This window comes from Pristis pectinata, chromosome 23, assembly GCF_009764475.1.
Source record: "Pristis pectinata isolate sPriPec2 chromosome 23, sPriPec2.1.pri, whole genome shotgun sequence".
NCBI lineage: Eukaryota > Metazoa > Chordata > Chondrichthyes > Rhinopristiformes > Pristidae > Pristis > Pristis pectinata.
The window spans coordinates 28,456,059-28,475,225 of NC_067427.1; the positions used below are offsets into that span (position 1 = coordinate 28,456,059).

General features: G+C 44.0%; 1 protein-coding gene across 1 annotated transcript; it reads left to right on the top strand.

Moving 5' to 3' along the window:
* The first annotated feature begins 3,456 nt into the window (after positions 1–3,456).
* On the top strand, positions 3,457–19,167 carry pole3 (polymerase (DNA directed), epsilon 3 (p17 subunit)). Its single transcript, XM_052037185.1, has 5 exons — positions 3,457–3,463; positions 13,194–13,268; positions 15,455–15,540; positions 16,480–16,598; positions 18,658–19,167. The coding sequence occupies exons 2-5, from the start codon at positions 13,203–13,205 to the stop codon at positions 18,843–18,845; spliced, it is 459 nt and encodes a 152-aa protein (XP_051893145.1). The 5' UTR covers positions 3,457–3,463; positions 13,194–13,202; the 3' UTR covers positions 18,846–19,167.

Below are 19,167 nucleotides of genomic sequence, written 5' to 3' on the forward strand. Positions count from 1 at the left end.
CAATGATATGCACTCTAATTTTGCTTAATAACTTTGTGGCACATTTTCAAAGACCATTTGAATGTCCAAATACACAACATCCACTGCTTTGCCCCTATCCTGATAATCTTAACCCAAAACAGAAACAGATTTGTCAAACATGATTTCCTCTTCATAAATCTTTGTTGACTCTGCCCAATCCTATTATCAATATTTAGCTGCCTTAATAATAAATTTCAGCACCTTCCCTACCACTGATGTCAGGTGAGCTGGTTTATAGTTTACTGTTTTCTGTTTCCTTTCTTATTTAGTGGGATACTTTCCAAACTTTGGGAACCATTCTAGAAACTATGGAATTTTAGAAGGTGACAGCAGTGCTTCCACAATCTTTATAGTGAGTTGCTTAAAAATAATATGATGCAAGTTATCGGATCCTGGGGATTTAATGCCTTTCAGTCCCATTAATTTCTCCAAAATTAATTGTTTACTAATGCTAATTTCTTTGATCTCCTCATTCACCCTAGACCTGCAGTTCTTCACTGTTTCTAGCATTGTTTTCTTCCATGAATACAGATACAAAACATTTGTTTAATTTCACTTCCACTTCCTTATTGCCCGATATAATTTCTTCTGTCTTGGTCTGTGAGGGACCCGCCTTAACATTAGGTAATCATTAGGTAATCTTTTCCTTTTTACATAACTATAGAAGTTCCTACAGTCCGTTTTTGTAGTCCTCACTAGCCTCTAATATTTTACTTTCCCTTTATAAATGCCCAAGTCCTCCGCTGAATTTTTTTATTGCTTTGATTTCATGTTGCCTTCACTTAATATGTCTCTACTAAATCAGAATTATTACCACTGACATACGATGTGAAAATTGTTGTTTTGTGGCAGCAGTACAGTATAAATACATATATTATAAATTACAGAAATAAATAGTGCAAAGAAAGGAATAATGAGGTAGTGTTTATGGCTTCGTGGATCATTCAGAAATCTGATGGCGGAGAGGAAGAAGCTGTTCCTGAATTGTTGAGTATGGGTCTTCATGCTTCTGTACCTCCTCCCAGATGGTAGGAACGAGAAGAGGGTATGTCCCAGATGATGAGGGTCCTTAATGATGGATGCCACATTCTTGAGGCACCGTCTCTTGAAGATGTCCTCGATGGTGGGGAGGGTTGTGCCCATGATGGAGTTGGCTGGGTCTATAACCCTCTACAGCCTCTTGCGATCCTGTGCATTGGAGGCTCCATATCAGGCTGTGATGCAACCAGTCAGAATGCTATCCACTGTACATCTATAGAAATTCACAAGAGTCTTTGGTGACACACCAAATCTCCTCAAACTCCTAACGAAGTAGAGCCACTGGTGTGCCTTCTTTGTGATTGCATCAATATGTTGGGCCCAGGATAGATCCTCTGAGGTGTTGACACTCAGGAACTTGAAGCTGCTCACTCTTTCCACCACTGACCCCTCAATGAGGACTGGTGTGTATTCTCCCGTCTTTCCCTTCCTGAATTCCACAATTAGTTCCTTGGTCTTGCTGACTTTGAGTGTGAGGTTGTTGTTGTGACACCACTCAACCAGCCAATCTGTCTCACTCCTGTAAGCCTCCTCATCGCCATCTGAGATTCTACCAACAGCAATGGTGTCATCGGTGAATTTATAGATGTTGTTTGAGCTGTGCTTAGCCATACAGTCATGAGAGAGTTAGAGCAGTGGGCTAAGCACACGTCCTTGAGGTGAGCCTGTGTTGATAGTCAATGAGGAGGAAATGCTATAACCAATGTCTTTGCTCCTCAGCTTTTCCTACATCACTAATTCATCATGAAAGCAGTTTTTTTTAAATTTCAGATATTTTTATGGAAGTTCATATTCTAAAGCTGCCATGTTTGTAATTTGATTATGCTGAACTACTTTTAGAATTGTACTGACAATGGTGCACAGGTAAAGATCCTCTGCATCATCTTAACACTGTGATAGTTTGTATATCATCATTTATCATTATTTATCAATCCACCTGAAGCAATGGGATCCCAAGAAGCAAAATTTTGAATTTAAATCCAGGCTAATTTGGTAGGAAAAAAACTGGGAAATTCTTTGTTCTTTGACTTCTCAAGCCACCTTTGTGCTGTCTTACAGGTTAAGTCTCATCAGGATGAATCTCTTTCAGACCAAGGCTACTCTGGTTGCCACCAAGGAGCGTCTTGGGGTGCGTCTATAATTGCAGGGATTCCCGTGCACATGTGGCTTCGGGATTCCTGAACCATCACAATCCCATTTCCATCTGTGTGTACCTCTGGAAGAAGCTCCTTCCTAGTTGGCATAAACTTGTATTTTCAAAATCTCAGCTGACTAAACTTTGGCCCTTCATTCGGTTCAACTTCTGTGGCTATCAATCCCCTTAACCAAAACACTTGATTCCATTTTTGACTCTCTCCCTATTCAAACCGAAATTGTCTTTCATCCCAGGCACTTCAGTTTTACAACACTTAACTTTGCCAGGGCACACAAATCTTAATGCCAATGGCTGATATTTGTCCAAATGTAACTGCCCCACCATTGACAGCGATGCCCTCAACTGCCAAAGCCCTTCCTCACTAATGCTACTTTAGATACTGCTTAAAACTTGTTCCTTTGAACAACAGTTTGGTCAAGTGCCTTAATATGCCCTTACTGATTTGGTGACCTTTTGTTTTATTTTGATTTCATACCACTAAAGTGCTTTTGTTTAGTTAAAGGTCCCAAATAAATTAGAATTGGTTTATTATTGTCACATGTACCGAGGTGTAGTGAAAGACTTGTTTTGCATACCATTCATACAGGTCAATTCATTACACAGTGCATTGAGGTATTACAGGGTAAAACAATACAGAATGCAGAATGAAGTATCACGGCTGCAGAGAAAGATAAGACAAGATTTCTTTATTAGTCACATGTACATCGAAACACAGTGAAATGCATCTTTTTGCATAGAGTGTTCTGGGGGCAGCCCACAAGTGTCACCACACTTCTGGCGCCAACATAGCATGCCCACAACTTCCTAACCCGTACATCTTTGGAATGTGGGAGGAAACCGGAGCACCCGGAGGAAACCCACGCAGACACGGGGAGAACGTACAAACTCCTTACAGACAGCGGCTGGAATTGAACCCAGGTTGCTGGCGCTGTAATAGTGTTACACTAACCACTACACTATCGTGCCTGCCAGGTCGACAATAGGGTGGAAGGTTATAACGAGGTAGATTATGAGGTCAAAATGCAAGAAGCTGAAATGCCTTGTTTCTTTAAAGCTCCCTCCCGCGTCACTCCCCGGCTCTCCTGGTCCGTGAACCAAAGCAACGCGCGGGTCCTGCAACGCAAAGCAGCCGACGGGGGCGGGAGTCAAGCATGTGACCCAGAGACAGCCAATGGCATGGTGCGTGTGTGTGTGTGCGGGGTCGGAGGTGAGGGGAGCGGATTGCCGCGCTGGATGTGAGCGGCCGAGGTGAGTGTGTGGTGCGGGCGGTGCCGTGTTTCCATCGTGGCGGGAAGGCCGTTGGTTGTTGTCCCGCTGCTTCGTACTGGGGCCGGGATCTTGACGGCGGGCGGGCCCCGTCAGCGGTGCCTGCGGGGGGCTTTGGGCCGGCGGGACCGCCGCAAGACGTCTGGTTGCCCCGGTAACCCCGCTGCCCGCCATCGGCGGTTGTCCCGCGGGAAGCCCTGCTCACAGGGACGGTAGCAGGGCCCGGCTGCCGGGAGTTCCCCCTGCCAGGGGACCTAGCGCCTGGGGTACAGGCTCAGAGTCAGGGCCGGCCTCTTAGGACTGAGAAGGAGGACTGGTGAACCGGGAACTCTACGCCCCAGGGCTCTGGAGGCTCCGTCACTGAGTTCATTCAATACATGCAACGGCTTTCTGTGCGGGAAGGGGATCAGGGGAGACGCAGATGCTGAAATCTGGGGCCAGACACAAGCGCTGGAGGGACTCAGCGGGTCGGGCAGCATCTATGGAGGGAAATGGACAGTGGACGTTCAGGGTCGAGACCCTTCATCTGGATTATCTCCCCTCTACTTTTCAGCCTTGACCCAAAACACTGACTGTCTGTTTCCCTCCAATAGATGCCTGTTGAGTTCCTCCAACTCTTTGTGCGTCGTGCAAGGGAATCAAGGGATATGGTCATAGATACTTTACAGAAGCTGGCCCTTTGGCCCACCAAGCTGACCATCAACCACCCATTTACACTAATCCTACAATTATCCTATTTTTCTCATTCTCCCTACATTCTGCAACTCTTCCTAGATTGTACTTCTCATACACACTAGGGGTAATTTACAGCAGCCAATTAACCTATCAACCAGCACGTCTTTGGGACGGGTGTGGAAACTGGGTCACCCGGAGGAAGCACACACCATTACAGGGAGAATGTGCAAACTTCAAACGGCTTCCAAGGTCCAGATTGAACCCGGGTCTCTGGCGCTGTGAGGCAGTGGCTTTACCAGCAACGCCACTGTGCATAATGATGGAACAAAAGAAAATATGGCAGGAGTAGGCCATTTGATGTTAAGGTGGAAGGTCTTGGCTGATCTTTTACATATCAAAGTCAAAGTTGAGTTTATTGTCATGTGCACAAGTACGTGTATGCACAGGTGCAATGAAAAACTTGTAGCAGCATCACAGGCACATAGCATCATGTAAGCAGTATTCACAAGAAAAACAAACACAATTTTTACAAGAAAGAACACAATTAGAATTAAAAAAAAGTTTATTTTAGTTCAAAGTGGTCCTAGTGTTGCTAAACTGTAATGATTAGGGTTGTGCCAGTTGGTTCAAGAACCGAATGGTTGAAGGGAAGTAGCTGTTCTTGAACCTGCTGGTGTGGGACTTCAGGCTTCTGTACCACCTGCCCAATGGTAGCTGTGAAAAGATGGTATGGCCCAGATGGTGGGGACCTTTGATGATAGATGCTGCCTTCTTGAGGCAGTGCCTCCTGTAGATACTACCGATGGTGGGAAGAGATGTGCCCATGATGTATTGGGCAGAGTCCTCTACTCTCTGCAGCGTCTTGTGTTCCTGTGTATTTGAATTGCCATACCAGACCATGATGAAGTCAGGATAATTTCAACAGTACATCTGTAGCAGTTTGTTAGAGTGTTCAGTGACAAGCCGAACCTCCTAAGAAAGTAAAGATGCTGGCGCGCTTTCCTTGTGATTGCATCTTTGTGCAGGGCCCAGGACAGGTCATCTGATATGTTAACACCCTGCTGACTCTCTCCACTGCTGGCCCCCAGTGTAGACTGGCACATGTTTGCCCTCCTTTCCCTTCCTGAAGTCAACAATCGGCTCCTTAGTTTTGATTCTTTGATTCCCTTAATATCCAGAAATTTTCTGTTTTGAATAAATTCAATGACTTGAGCCTTTACAGTCCTCTGGGATGGGCAACTCCAGATTTGCCACCCTCTGTGTGAAGAAATTTCTCCTCATCTCAGTCCTAAATGGCCTCCCCCTTATTCTGAGACTATGCCGAAGATCCTAGACAGAGCAACATCCTACTTCAATCCAGCCAGTCAACCTCTGTAAGAATAAAATTTTAGAGAGATCCCCTCTCGTGCTTCTGAACTCCAGAGAACACAGGCCAAGTCTACTCAATCTCTCCTTGAATGGCAAACCTCCCCTTCCTGATACCTGTCTAGTGAATTTTTGCTGCACTTCATCGAAAGGAAGTATATCCTTTTGGGTAAGGAGACCAACACTGTACACAATGGTTGGGTGGGTTCTTGTCAAGATCTTAAATAATTGCAGTAAGGTATCTTTTACTCTTGTGCTCAGATCCTCTCCAAACAAAGTACCACTTGCTTTAAGTAAAACAGAAAATGCTGGAACCACTTGTTCAGGCAGTGTCTGTGCAAAGGGAGATGGAGTTAAAATTAGAAGTTTTAGAACATTACAGCACAGTACAGGCCCTTCAGCCCATGATGTTGTGCCAACATTTTATCCTGCTCTAAGATCTATCTAACCCTTCCCTCCCACGTAGCCCTCCATTTTTCTATCATTCATGTGCCTGTCTAAGAGTCTCTTAAATGTCCCCAATGTATCTGCCTCCACCACCTCTGCTGGCAGTGCGTTCCACGCACCCACCACTCTGTGTGTTAATATTTAAATACAATCTGCCTTCCTGATCACCTGATGCAGCTTCATGTTGGCCTTGTGTGTTGTCTACAAGGACGTTTAGTTCCCTTTGAACATCATCATTACCCAATTTCTCACCATTAAAAAAAAATACACTACCTTACTGTTTTGTGCACCAAAGTGAATAGCTTCATATTTTTTTCACATTTTACTGCACCTGCCTTGTTCTTGTCCACAAACTCAGCTTGAAGCCATTTTACATCCTCCTTACTTGCAATCCCACCAAATTTTGTAGCATCATCAAATGTGGAAATGACATTTGGTTCTGTCAGCCAAATCATTGATGTAGATCATGAATAGATGGGGTCCAAACACAATTCCCTACAATACCCCACTAGTCACAGCCTGATAACCCAAGAAAGTTTGTTTCCATTCTTTGCTTTCTGTCTGACGACCAACTCTCAATCTGATAGTATATTTTGTCCAACTCCACGTGCTCTAACCTTGTTGATCAGCCTCCTGTGTGGGACCTTCTCAAGAGCCTTCAGAAAATCCAAATACACAACATCCACTGATTGCCATTTACCTATTTTAGAAGTCACATCCTCAAAGAACTTGTGGATTAATTTTCCATTCATAAATCCATGCTAACCCTGCTCAGTTCTAGTATTCTTTTTTAAGATTTTCTGTTATTACATTTTTAGCTTATGGATTCCAGTATTTTCTCTGCTACTAACATTAGGCTATCGGGTTGGTAGTTCCCTGTTATTTTTCTCTCCCTCTCTTAAGTCGTGTGGTCTCGAGCTAGCTACACTTTAGTGGAAAATAGAGCTGAACCAGAGGATAATCTCACATTTTTCCACATTATACTCCATCTGTCTTATTGTTGCCCATTCATTCAAACTCTCTGTCCTCTTGAACCTTCTTTGCATCCTCATCACTACTCACATTCCTGCTTTGTTTTGTGTCATTAGCAAACTTGCCTAAAGTACTGTACAATGTTCTGACGCTATAAAAGATTTGACATTAGGGCATAGCTTTATAGTATAAGGTTCCTTCATGGGCTACAGAATGTAAAGCTCAAGAGTTAACGAGGACTTGATATGAAATAATTTTCTATGGATGGAGTTTAGGTGCCATTATATTAGTAGAATATTTTAACTGCAAATGGATTACAATGCAGATGGATGCTGTTGGGTATGAGGAAATTAACCATGAAGAAAAGCATAAAACTTGGGCCTTATTTTCTCTTAGATCAACTCACATTGTATGGTAGGTGAAGAATAATAAATCTAAGAATAACTATAAGAGATTTAGATAAAAATGATTTGCACAAGGACTTGAAAAGATATGGAGTTCCCTTACAGAGTTTCTGGCTAAGGCAGAAATGAAATCAGCAATGAAGACTAGCTTGAACAGAGAATAATGGGAACAAAGTGTGTAAATGAGAGTGCATCTGTTTTTTTTATTTGCAGAGGTGAAGTGGCTATGTGGACTGGCTTTTTTTCCTAGTTATTGTTTCTGTTTTTCCATTTTTTGTTTCCCCTTCACATTTTGAGGATATCCTATATATTTTTGGGTTAGTTATATATTTTTGAAACACATAGCTAGGTCCTACTAAAGAGTAATGGTGTTAAATGAGAGATGAATATTGGCCAGTGTTGTGTGAAATCGTTCTTTGCTGTCTTAAGGATCAAGGACTCTGAACACGAGCTTTGTAGACCAAAACTAGTTTAATCATAAAGGCAAACGCGGGACAGAATGGATGGGAACAGACACACACTCACGCACGCACAGGATACCATGAACACGAGAGGGGATCGCAACTAGTTTAGGATAAACACACACACACACACACACTAATACACATAAGCACACAGTAACAATGTACAACCTCAGGATATAACATCTCAATGCCCGTCCCACACTAGCATTGGCCCTTAACGCTCCCTGAGTCTGAGTGAAACGCTCCCTGACCATGTGGTGATGCACTCTTACCAATGATCTCTGCAGCATTGTCTCACTACTCCTGGGGTCGTCAAAAGAGGAAGGGCTAGTGGATGCAGCCGTTTTTTTGGTGCTAGGAGGCTGGGTGGAGCCTCAGCATGGTGATTTAAACGAGCCAATGGTGTGGGAGTCCAAGACAAAGGTTCCTGCTACAGCCAATGGTCAGGCAGGTTCAGAGACAAAGGGTACTCCCACACCTGAGGGGTGGGTGGAGCCGCACCTTGATTGACAGTAGCATCACTTCCGATCAGAGGAGCAATGCCGTCCTCCGGTCAGCAGGGGTCATTTTCATTACTGTCACGTGACAGCCATGTGGATTTCTCACAACAGCCAGGGATCTGGGAAAATTCCCTTGTTCTTCCTTAAACACTGCTTTGAAATCTATTCCACCTAACAGGCAAAGGGGGTCTTTGTTTTAAACTCTTAAGAGGAAGCCCCTCTGACAATGCCATACTTCTGCATTGCAATAAAGCTGCTGACAAACCTCAAGGTATGGTTCAGTGGATGTAATAGGGTGCCTACTGATGTTATAGGTTTGCTTTGGATTTTTAGAGGTAGACACCAAATTATTCTAACTGAAACTAGGCAGTAAAAGTTGGTTTTCCATTATACTTAGCATCAAAAAAGTGTGAATAGCAGAATTTCATGTTACGTACAAATGTTTTCTTAAATTCCTTATTCATCGAGATTTAGAGTGGCAGAAGCTAGTCATTGGGCATGTTGGCACTTCTTGTGCACCTGTCTGTGCATATATTGCAAACTTAATCTGCTTTTAGCAACAGACCTACCTCCTAGTTCAGACTGTTTGCATCACATTAATTCCTACACAAAGTACTTCTGTCCCAAATGTCACACATTTGGTGTTTTTTCCCCCACTATGGATTCATCTCAGTGGAAAATGCATAATTGATTTGCAGTGATTTGTGCCGGAGGTGGACCTTAATTTAGGGGAAGACACCAAAACGTAAATGTGCTGAAACTCAAAAAGCTGCACGTAATGAAATCTAAAACAGCACTGGAAATAGCAGCAGGGTAGGTAGCATCTGTGGGGAATGAAATAAAGTTAACATTTCACATCAATGACCCTTCATTAGAACTGGAGAAGTGAGTAAAGTGTGTTTTCTCATGCTTCCAGTACTGATTGAGGGTCATTGACCTGAAGCAGTCACTGCCTTTTTCTCTCTCTCTCGCTCTCTCTCTCACCTTCCCCCCAGACACTGCCTGACCTGCTATTTCCAGCCCTTCCTGTTTTTATTTTTATAGGCACTGCCTTACTGGAAAGCCATTGTCTAAAAGGCTAAAAATGTATCACCAACCAGTAATGCCTAGTTGCTGATAATATCTGTTCAAAATAATAGGTCTTGGTCAATGATGTCACCTATGAAGTTTCTGGAGTTTTGAGAGAAATACTTCAATTATTCTTGGATTGCCATGTTCTTAAAAATCTGAATTGCTTTCCTTATATAAAAAAAAATCCAAAATACTGCAATACCCAAGTTAGGCAGGGTTTGTGAAGAAAAAAGGTAAGTTAGTCATAGAATCTCACAGCATGGAAACAGATCCTTCTGCCTACCATGTCCAGCTGTCAAGTGCCCATATATACTAATCCTATTTTCCTGCACTCAACCCATAGGCTTCCATGCCGTGGCATATCAAATGTTCATCTAAACACTTGTACGTTGTGGAAGTACCTGCCTGCAGCACTCCTTCACATTTATAACTTTGCATCGGAACAAGAAAAAGTTAGACGTGTAGCAAATCTTAACCATTGTAGAGGTAGGGAAAGGGGGCAGAGCAGGTACAAATGAAAGAGAAGGTCTGATGAGGCAGAAAGTGGGAGAGATTATTTGTCAAAAGAGATAATGGTGTCAGGCAACAGAAGATGGAAATTGGATGTAAAGACATCTTAAAAAGGGTCTAGAGGAGGTGCAACTGGAAATATCAGCATCAATATTAACTATTGTAGCCGAATGCGGCGCGTGGCGGGAAAGGAAACGCAGAGACGTGGAGGCTGGACTGGAGCTCACTTTACTGAGAGAAGCCAAAACGCGCGCACTCGCAGAAGTGCCCGAGAGCCTCTGGCGGACGTGACATAAGGTCCCTGCCAGAAGGCTCGCCCTGCGGTTAGTCTATGCCATGCTCCTGCGCATGCGCCCGCGGCCGCCGATGGTGGTTCAAGTTCTGCGAGTCTGGGCTGCTACACCACCCCCCCCAGAAACGTCCATCAGGGGCGTGGGACCCCCAGTCTGTGTGTCCCTTTTGGGTGGCCTGCCCCGCCAGCATGGTGAGGGCACCTTCATGGGCTTCCTGATGTCCAAATGCACCGGTTTTAGGCGGTCCACTGTGAAGGTTTCCTCGCGGCCACCCACCTCCACGACACACATAGATCCGTTGTGCTGGATAGCTAGGTAGACCGCTAGCAAGTCCCTGTCTGAAGCGCTGTACTTCACCTCCAGTGGTCGCAGGTGTCGGCTGAAAAAAGGTGAGTGGTCGCCACTGGCCCTCAACGAGCTGCTCCAGGACTCCGCTGACCGCCGTGTCGGAAGTGTTGACTGTGAGCGCCGTGGGTACATCGACTCTCGGGTGTACTAGGAGGGCTGCCTTCGCCAACGTCTCTTTGGTCCACTCGAAAGCTTCCGTGGACTCCGCGTCCCATGCCACCTCCTTGGCCTTGCCGGCCATTAGACTGAACAAGGGTCTCATGATGCGCACCGCCGCTGGCACGAGCCGATGGTAGAAATTTACCATCCGCACAAACTTTTGCAGGCCCTTGACCGTGCTGGGTTTGGGAAACTGGCGGATGGCCTGGACCTTGTCCGGCAGAGAGGTGGCTCCATGCTGGTTGACCCTGTGGCCCAAGAAGTCAATTTCCGTCAGCCCGAACTGGCACTTCGCGGGGTTGATTGCCAGTCCGTGGTCGCTCAGGCACTGACAGCATTGGCGCAAATATGCCACGTGCTCTTTGCGTGACTTGCTGGCCACCGGGATATCATCTAGGTAGATGAAGACGAAATCCAGGCCTCGCCCCACCAAGTCCATTAGCCTCTGGAAAGTCTGAGTGACGTTCTTGAGGCCAAAGGGCATCCTTAGGAATTCGAACAATCCAAAGGGGGTGATGAGGGCTGTCTTGGGCACATCGCTGTGGTGCACGGGGATCTGGTGGTACCCCCGGACCACATCGATTTTTGAAAAAAAGGTCGCTCCATGGAGGTTGACCATGAAATCCTGGATGTGAGGCACCGGGTATCGGTCGGCGGTTGTGGCGTTTTTGAGTCTCCTGTAGTCCCCGTAGGGCCTCCAGCCTCCTGCGGACTTGGGCACCATGTGCAGCGGAGATGCCCAAGGGCTGTCCGAGCGGCGGATGATCCCCATTTCCTCCATCTTCCAGAACTCCTCCTTGGCAAGGCGGAGCTTGTCGGGTGGAAGCCTACGGGCCCAGGCGTGCAGCGGTGGCCCTTGCTTGGGACCAGTAGTGGAGAACTGTGGGGTGATGATGGAGGGGAAATCCACCAGCACCCTGGCGAACTCTTCACCCGAGAGTGTGACGGAGTCCAGGTGGAGGGCTGGGAACTGGGCTTCCCCGAGCTGGAAGGTTTGGAAAGTCTCGGCATGGACCTAACGCCGGCCCTTCAGGTCGACCAGAAGACGGTTGGCCCATAGGAAAACTGCCCCTAGTAACGGCCACGACACCGCTGCTACCGTGAAGGTCCAGGTAAAACAGCTGGGGCCAAAACGCAGCGGGATGGTATGCGAGCCGTATGTCCGGCTGGTGGTGCCGTTCGTGGCGGTGAGGTTGGCGCCTGGGGCCACGGTACGGGTGTCCATGTTTGAGGGGGGAAGGACGCTGATCGTGGCCCCGGTGTCCACCAGGAAACGTCGCCCAGAGTGTCGGTCCCAGAGGAACAGGAGGCTGTAGCGATGGCCAGCCGTCAAAGCCACTAGCGATGGCCGGCTCCAGCGTTTCCTGGAAAGGCACACGGTGGGCAGCAGCGGCGCGCGTTTGACCCCCACCTCTGATGGTCAAAGCACCATTGATCCGAACTCTCATCCTTGTCCCCCGTGGGTCTCGGCGGTTTCAGTTGTGGGGTCTTGGCCTTAGGCTGCGTGGTCGTGGTTAGGCAGATGGAAGCCGCTCCCTGCTGCTTACTTTGCCACAAAATGTCGGCCCTGGCCGCAAGACTGCGCAGGTCGCTGAAATCTTCACCCGTGAGGAGGAGGCGAATGTCCTCTGGCAGTTGCTCAAGGAACAGCTGCTCGAATAGAAGGCAGGGCTTATGGCCATCCATGAGTGCCAGCATGTCATCCCTCAGCTCGGATGGCTTGCAGTCACCCAGGCCGTCCATGCGCAGAAGCCATGTGGCTCACTCGCAGTGGGAGAGTCCGAAAGTGCGGAGGAGGAGCGCCTTGATCTTAGTGTACCTGTCCTCCATAGGTGGATGGTGCAGGAAGTCGATGATCCGGCCTGCCATGTCCTGGTTGAGCGCGCTGACCACGTAGTAGTACCGCGTGGCGTTGGCTGTAATGCCTCTGATACTGAACTGGGCCTCAGCCTGCTCGAACCAAACGTGGGGCTGAGTGGCCCAGAAAGTCGGGAGCTTGAGCGAGACTGCGTTGTGTAAATCGTTGGGATTCATGTCATGGGTTCCAGATGCCGTCTGGGAGCATCGGGGTCACCAAATGTAGCCGAATGTGGCGCATGGCAGGAAAAGAAACGCAGAGACGTGGATGCTGGACCGGAGCACACTTTACTGAGAGAAGCCAAAACGCGTGCGCTCGCAAAAGTACCCGAGAGCCTCTCCGGCGGACATGACATAAGGTCCCTGCCGGAAGGCCCGCCCCATGGTTAGTCTACACCACGCATGCGCCCGCGGCTGCCGATGGCAGTTCGAGTTCTGCGAGTCCGGGCCGCTACACTATCTTATTTCAGATTTCCAGCCGCTGGAATTTTTGCTTTTTGATAGTAACAGAAATGAGCTCAGTGGATGTGAATTGAAATTGTTGAACCAATGAGTGCAGAAGGCTATAAGTGAAAATATAATTGAATGAAGAAATGCTATTCCTCAAGCTTACATTGAACTTTGTTATTTCTGTATTTGTGGTTTAGGGAAGGAACATGGCCGAGAGACCAGAAGACCTGAACCTGCCAAATGCAGTCATTACCAGGATTATAAAAGAGGCGGTGAGCATTAATAGGCTTTGTCACTGTTCAGAATAAGGACCTGTAATGATTTAGCTTGGGAAAGCCAATAGACAGTATTTCCCTAGTGTTGAATTACTACTGCTGTTTTTATGCAATAATCATCTGATAGATGTATAATAAATTATTTTCGTAATAAGTTGGTAGGAATTTTTAGTGTGCATTGTTTGCTTAAAAAAAGTTAAAATGTGTGTTTATCATGAATTAATTTTTTTACATTGTGAAAATGGCTGGGTGCAATTTGATAGTGCTGTAACAGGACAACAAACAATAGTTAAAACGACCTGATATTTAAAACTGGTTTGTGACACAAAGAAAGACTTAGTCATTGATGGAGTGTTTATTGGCTTAGTCATGAAACTATGAAAGTTTGAGAGCTGGCCATTTCTACAAACTGCAAGGTTTGAGCATTGCAGCCGCTGCATCAAAGAGCTCACTGTGCAAATTTTGCTGTCATTGCACTTAATATGAGACACATCACTAACATTGTTTGATATATTTGGAATTGGTCAAGAATTAGTGACTTCCATTTTGTCATCACCCTATCTGGCTCTTTAAATGTATGTTGTGCACTGAAAATATCCAACAAACCTAAATATAGACTTGAGAAATACCATTTGCATGTTGCTTAATCGAATGTAGAGGAAGATGGAATTATTCCTCTGGTAATTGCAACAATTTCCTCTCCAAACCTTTTGCCACATAAATATCTAATCATATCCGTGCTGACCCCCTTGACCTTGCCATCTCCCATGACCTCTACTCCAATGGAATTCATCATTGGTGAGGTTGTCTTTTACCCACATCCCCATACCCAATTCAGTCCCATTCTGATCTGTGCTAACACCTGCAAAAAAAAACCTTCCCTCAGATCGAACATAGCTGCACTTTTAAGTAAGCCATAGCTGACTTTTAGCCATCATTCTCCATAACATTTATGTAATTAAGCATCTATTAGTATGAAAGTTCCTTTTCAGTTACAGTGCAGTAATGATTGTGGGTTTCCGTAAATCAACAGCTTTCAAACAAACCATGCAAATATTGCAGCATTACCGAATATACACCACTTCCTTATTTCCAAAGAAAAGCAGCACTGTCATTGCAAAAAAAAACAAGTTTTTTAAAGAAAACATTGGCATGAAAATAATTTGTTTGGATGTCAATAAATAGAGAAATTGGAAGTGATGGACAAAGACTTCAGGATTTCAAATGCACCCAGGTCCTAATGTGCCTTGGGGACTCCAATTTGTAAATCTGTGCAGTACAAGAGGAGTGAATGTGAAAACTCTTTGGTTCACTATTTTAATATACATAGTTATTTCAGATTTATGCACCAGTGGGAGAAAATGACAGGGCAAAAGGACTGCAGGGTTTGTATGTAAATATCTTTGAATTCCACGCTGTAAGAAAAATTATGGAAAGTGAGTGAGCCCATTTGGATCTTTATAAGTGCTGGCTTTCTGTATAATCAATATTGTCCCTCAGATTTTTGTGCGATGTGGTAAGTGGGAAACATCCAGTTCCTTGAATTTTGAACAAGATGAAAAAGAAAGTGAATGGCTCAAGTTACGGAAACAGTACTTTGAGAATTGTTTGCAGTGAGCAGAAGCAGAACATGTGCAGCCAGGATACGTTCTTGGATAATCAATAAGAATTATTTTATATTTCCATATGCCATTGTATAAGAGATTAGTTAATGGAGCAGGATAATATGGAATTCTGAAAACTTGTTTTTGCTAGCCCCCATATTTAAAATAAAAATACATTCCTGGCAGTCAAATATTAGCTGATGAAGATAAAATTATTATAGAAGAGAAACAAAGGACTGCAGATGCTGGAATCTAGATGAAAAACACGATGATGCTGGAGGAACTCAGCAAGCCAGGCAGCATCCGTGGTGAAAAGCAGGTGGTCAACGTTTCGGGTCAGGACCCTTCTTCAGCACCTGAAGGAGGGTCCTGACCCAAAATGTTGACCGCCTGCTTTTCTCCACGGTGCTTCTTGGCCCGCTGAGTTCCTCCAGCATCATCATGTTTTTCATTGTAAAATTATTATACACTGGCTATATGGCTTATTGATGTCTTTCTAACTATAATATTGAGTTGGTTCTATTGTTTCTCTCTGTATCTGAGAACATGCAGTTGCATTAATCTGTTTCTTCTCCTTAGCTCCCAGATGGAGTGAATGTATCAAAAGAAGCCCGCAGTGCAATATCCCGAGCAGCTAGTGTTTTTGTTCTTTACGCAACCTCCTGGTAAGAAACTCCACAAGCGGTAAAACCCATTGCCTTGAAGCTCTGTAACTCGACAATATCACCTTTATTTGCTTCAGCTCGAGAGTTACCAAAGTGGCAGTGTCTTGTTTTCATGTGTTGTGAATGTTGAGCTCACAGAAATGAAAGAAGCCAAGAAAGAGAAGTTGCATTGATATGCCTTCCATGATCTCAAGGTGTCTAAAGCACTATCAACATCAAAAACTCACAGTTAAGAAAGAGTATGGTTAGAGAGTAATAAACCTCTCTACGCTCTATGACGTCTGACTGAGTCTTCCAGTTTAGGCTTGCTTAATGAGTAACTTTGTCATGGCTGAGCTAGACTTTCTAGGAATTCTAGGGACTTCTTTCACATAAAATCCAACAATTAGCAAAGATTTCGAGCCTTTCTTTGAAATGAATTCTAAACAAGGTTTTAATTCAGGAGCACCTGCTTTGCAATCTTCTTATCCAATCTCCTTTACAAATTCTTTGATGTAAATGCATTTTATTTCATTGATTTCTGTTAGTTTCTCTTCTGTTCAACTCACTTATTCATTATCACCTGCATTTAACCAATTCACTAGTACTTTGTTTCCCATGTGGGTAGTTGTGTTGGTAGTTGCTTGCTTATCTCTTATTGACTGGCTTGTGTTTTTGAACTGGTACTGCCTGACTTTCAGAAGCATAATAAAAACAGAAAATGATGGAACTGTGTAACAGGTCCAGCAACATTTGTGAGGAGAGAAACAGAATCAACGTTTCAGTTCAATGACCTTTCATGAAGCCATTATTTACCTGGATGATAGAAGTACAACCGTTTATGATGGAAACTAAATAAAATCGGTTCAAAGAGAACAGAGTCTTCTTGCAATGTTGAGAGCTGTCTGTTTATGTTAGTATGTTGCTTTAGGGTTTATTAAAATCTGCGTATCTTCACAGTGCAAATAATTTTGCAATGAAGAGCAAGAGGAAAACACTGAGTGCCTCTGATGTGCTTGCAGCGATGGAAGAGATGGAGTTTGATCGCTTCATTGCTCCACTGAAAGATGCATTGGAAGGTGAGGAGTTGTGATATATTGATCAGACTATTTAACTTGCATTTATTTAATCAATACAAAGCCAAAGACCATTCTACGTGGCTAAGTCCAACTATGGATTCCAGTCACATTTCAAAAATCTAATGGTTAGGTTTCCTAACACAAAAAATTATTGAAGTGAATTGGGAAGATTATATTGCTTGGGCATTTAGAAATGCCAGATCTAGTGTCCCTTCAATTCGTTTGTTTGCCTCTCAATCCGAGTTGCAACACTTCTTTGATAGCTTACTTTTTCACTAAAGTTTTGTGTACATGTTGAAAAATGATAGACTGTAACATGCTCTCATTTCAGGCACTTGGGTCAACGTTGTATATTCCAGGGTTAGTGTAGTATGGGTAGCTCTCACAACTTGGTTTACAGTACAGAGACAGGCAGTTTAACAGAACTGGCCAGTTAGTACTTTATACTGGGTAATGAAACAATCAAACATCATCTCTTCCATCGCTGCACACACATCAGAAGCACCGAGTGTTTTCTTCTTGCTCTTCATTGGAAAAATTCATCTGTGCTGTGAAGATACAGATTTTAAAATACTTTAGTGCAACACACTGACATCCTTTCCCTACCTATCTAACCTTCTTCAACACTCCTGTTTGAATTTATCCCCTTGATTATTTATCTATCTTCTCCACAAAGTCATTGATGCTATTTGCCTACACTGTGTGGGACCAAGTTTCTCATTCTGTATACTCTGGATAAACAAGTTTCTGCTGAATTCACTGTTGGGTTTATTGGTAATTAACCTGTATTATGGTCCTTCGTTTTGGAATTTCCCTACACCTCCCCCCCCCCACCAAGTGGAGAAGTCAATGGGACAATAATTTCTTCTTCCAGAATATCCATAAGGCCTTGGGTTACAACTCCAGATAAATCCCCAAGGACTACTATAAAAGTGATGAAGAATACTCTAGAGCACAAATATGCAATTAACTAATAGGGTAAAATGAATCAAATTAACAGTTCTGTTTTCCATAAAGTTAAGGCAAAGGTTGAATAATGAATGCCATGTTAATGGCTACTTAATTGAGAGTCTGTTGAGAACTACCTAGCAATTTCCAAATGACAGAGGTCGTTCTAGATTCCAGTGGGTGACCTCCTGTAGAACCAGATATAGAACTTTCACATCAATGAAACAAGATGTCTGGATATGTAGTTTATCTAGCTTGCTGCTTGTGTGGGAGTCAAACAAAGTGCCTCAACACCAGGACCTTGGAAGATGTGGAAACAAAATGGGAAAATTGAAGCAGTATGAATGAGCCCGTGCCTAAAGATTAAACCTTATAACCTTGAGCCTAAGCACATGCCCAAATGTGCATCTTGCATGATTGTGATTTTTCCACACCTGATGTAGTTTTCCGAGACATAAGAACGCACAGCTTTTAGTGTGGGGAGAAGAAATTTTGAAGAAGGGAGATTATTTCCAGTAAGTTGTTACAAAATCTGTTAAGTATCTGATGGTGTTGGAAATCAAATGCCTTTTATTCATCCATGGAATGTTGTTAAGAATTTCACATATTTCCTTCTTGTGTCTTATATGACTGCACTTTCCTGCAACCTATTTTTGTTTGCCTTATCAACTTTTGCAATTACTGAAAATGTATTGAATAATTTCTGTTGCTCCCCAGTGACATTGTTTTTATTTAATCTGTACTTAAAACATTCAATGCCTTCTGTCCTGTTTCTGATTCACATTTTTAAATTTGTACTCTGCTGAATTGATTGCTTTCTCTCCTTACTGAAGGCTTGCAGTGATCTAAATTCTGGGAATTGCTAATCCCAGGTCAAAGTTTTCTTATAGAGACACCAGAGACTGCAGATGCTGGAATCTGGAGCGACAAACAATCTAATGGAGGAATTCAGCGGGTTGAACAGAAAGGAATTGCATCAGAACTGCTGCAGGGTTTCAACCCCCACCCACCCCTGCAGGTGCTGCTTGACCTGCTGAATTCCTCCAGCAGATTGTTTGCCAGAGGTTTCTGATATTTGAAATCAAAAGTGATCATTTCTCTTTCCCCACAGCTTACAAGCGAGAGCAGAGAGGAAAGAAAGAAGCTTCAGAACAGAAGAAGAAGGATAAGAAGCCTGAGAATGAGGAACATGACAAGAGTAAAGAAGATGAGAATGAGGAAGATACAGAAGAGGTAAAAATGGTGGAAGATGATGAGCAAAAAGAAGTTGAAAATGAGGAAGAGGATGTGGAAAACTGAGGCGCTTGCAAATGCCTAACGTGACTGAAATAGAAATGATGTATTTGGAAATTGGCAGTGATCACAAAGATTATTGCAGTGCACTTCTACAGCTCTGTTTAAGGGCTTTATACCATTGGGTTGATACCACTAAGGAAGCATTAGTGGATCAGCTTTCTCTGTTTTTGTACAGTTGGATAAAATTGAAACCTCTTCTATTAGTTAATCATTTGAGTTATCTTTTTGTAAAACTAAATGTTTGAATAATGCATTCTAAAGGACACCTTTTTTTGCACTCTTACATTGTTAATAAAATGGTTCCAGGCACCTGGAATCGACCATG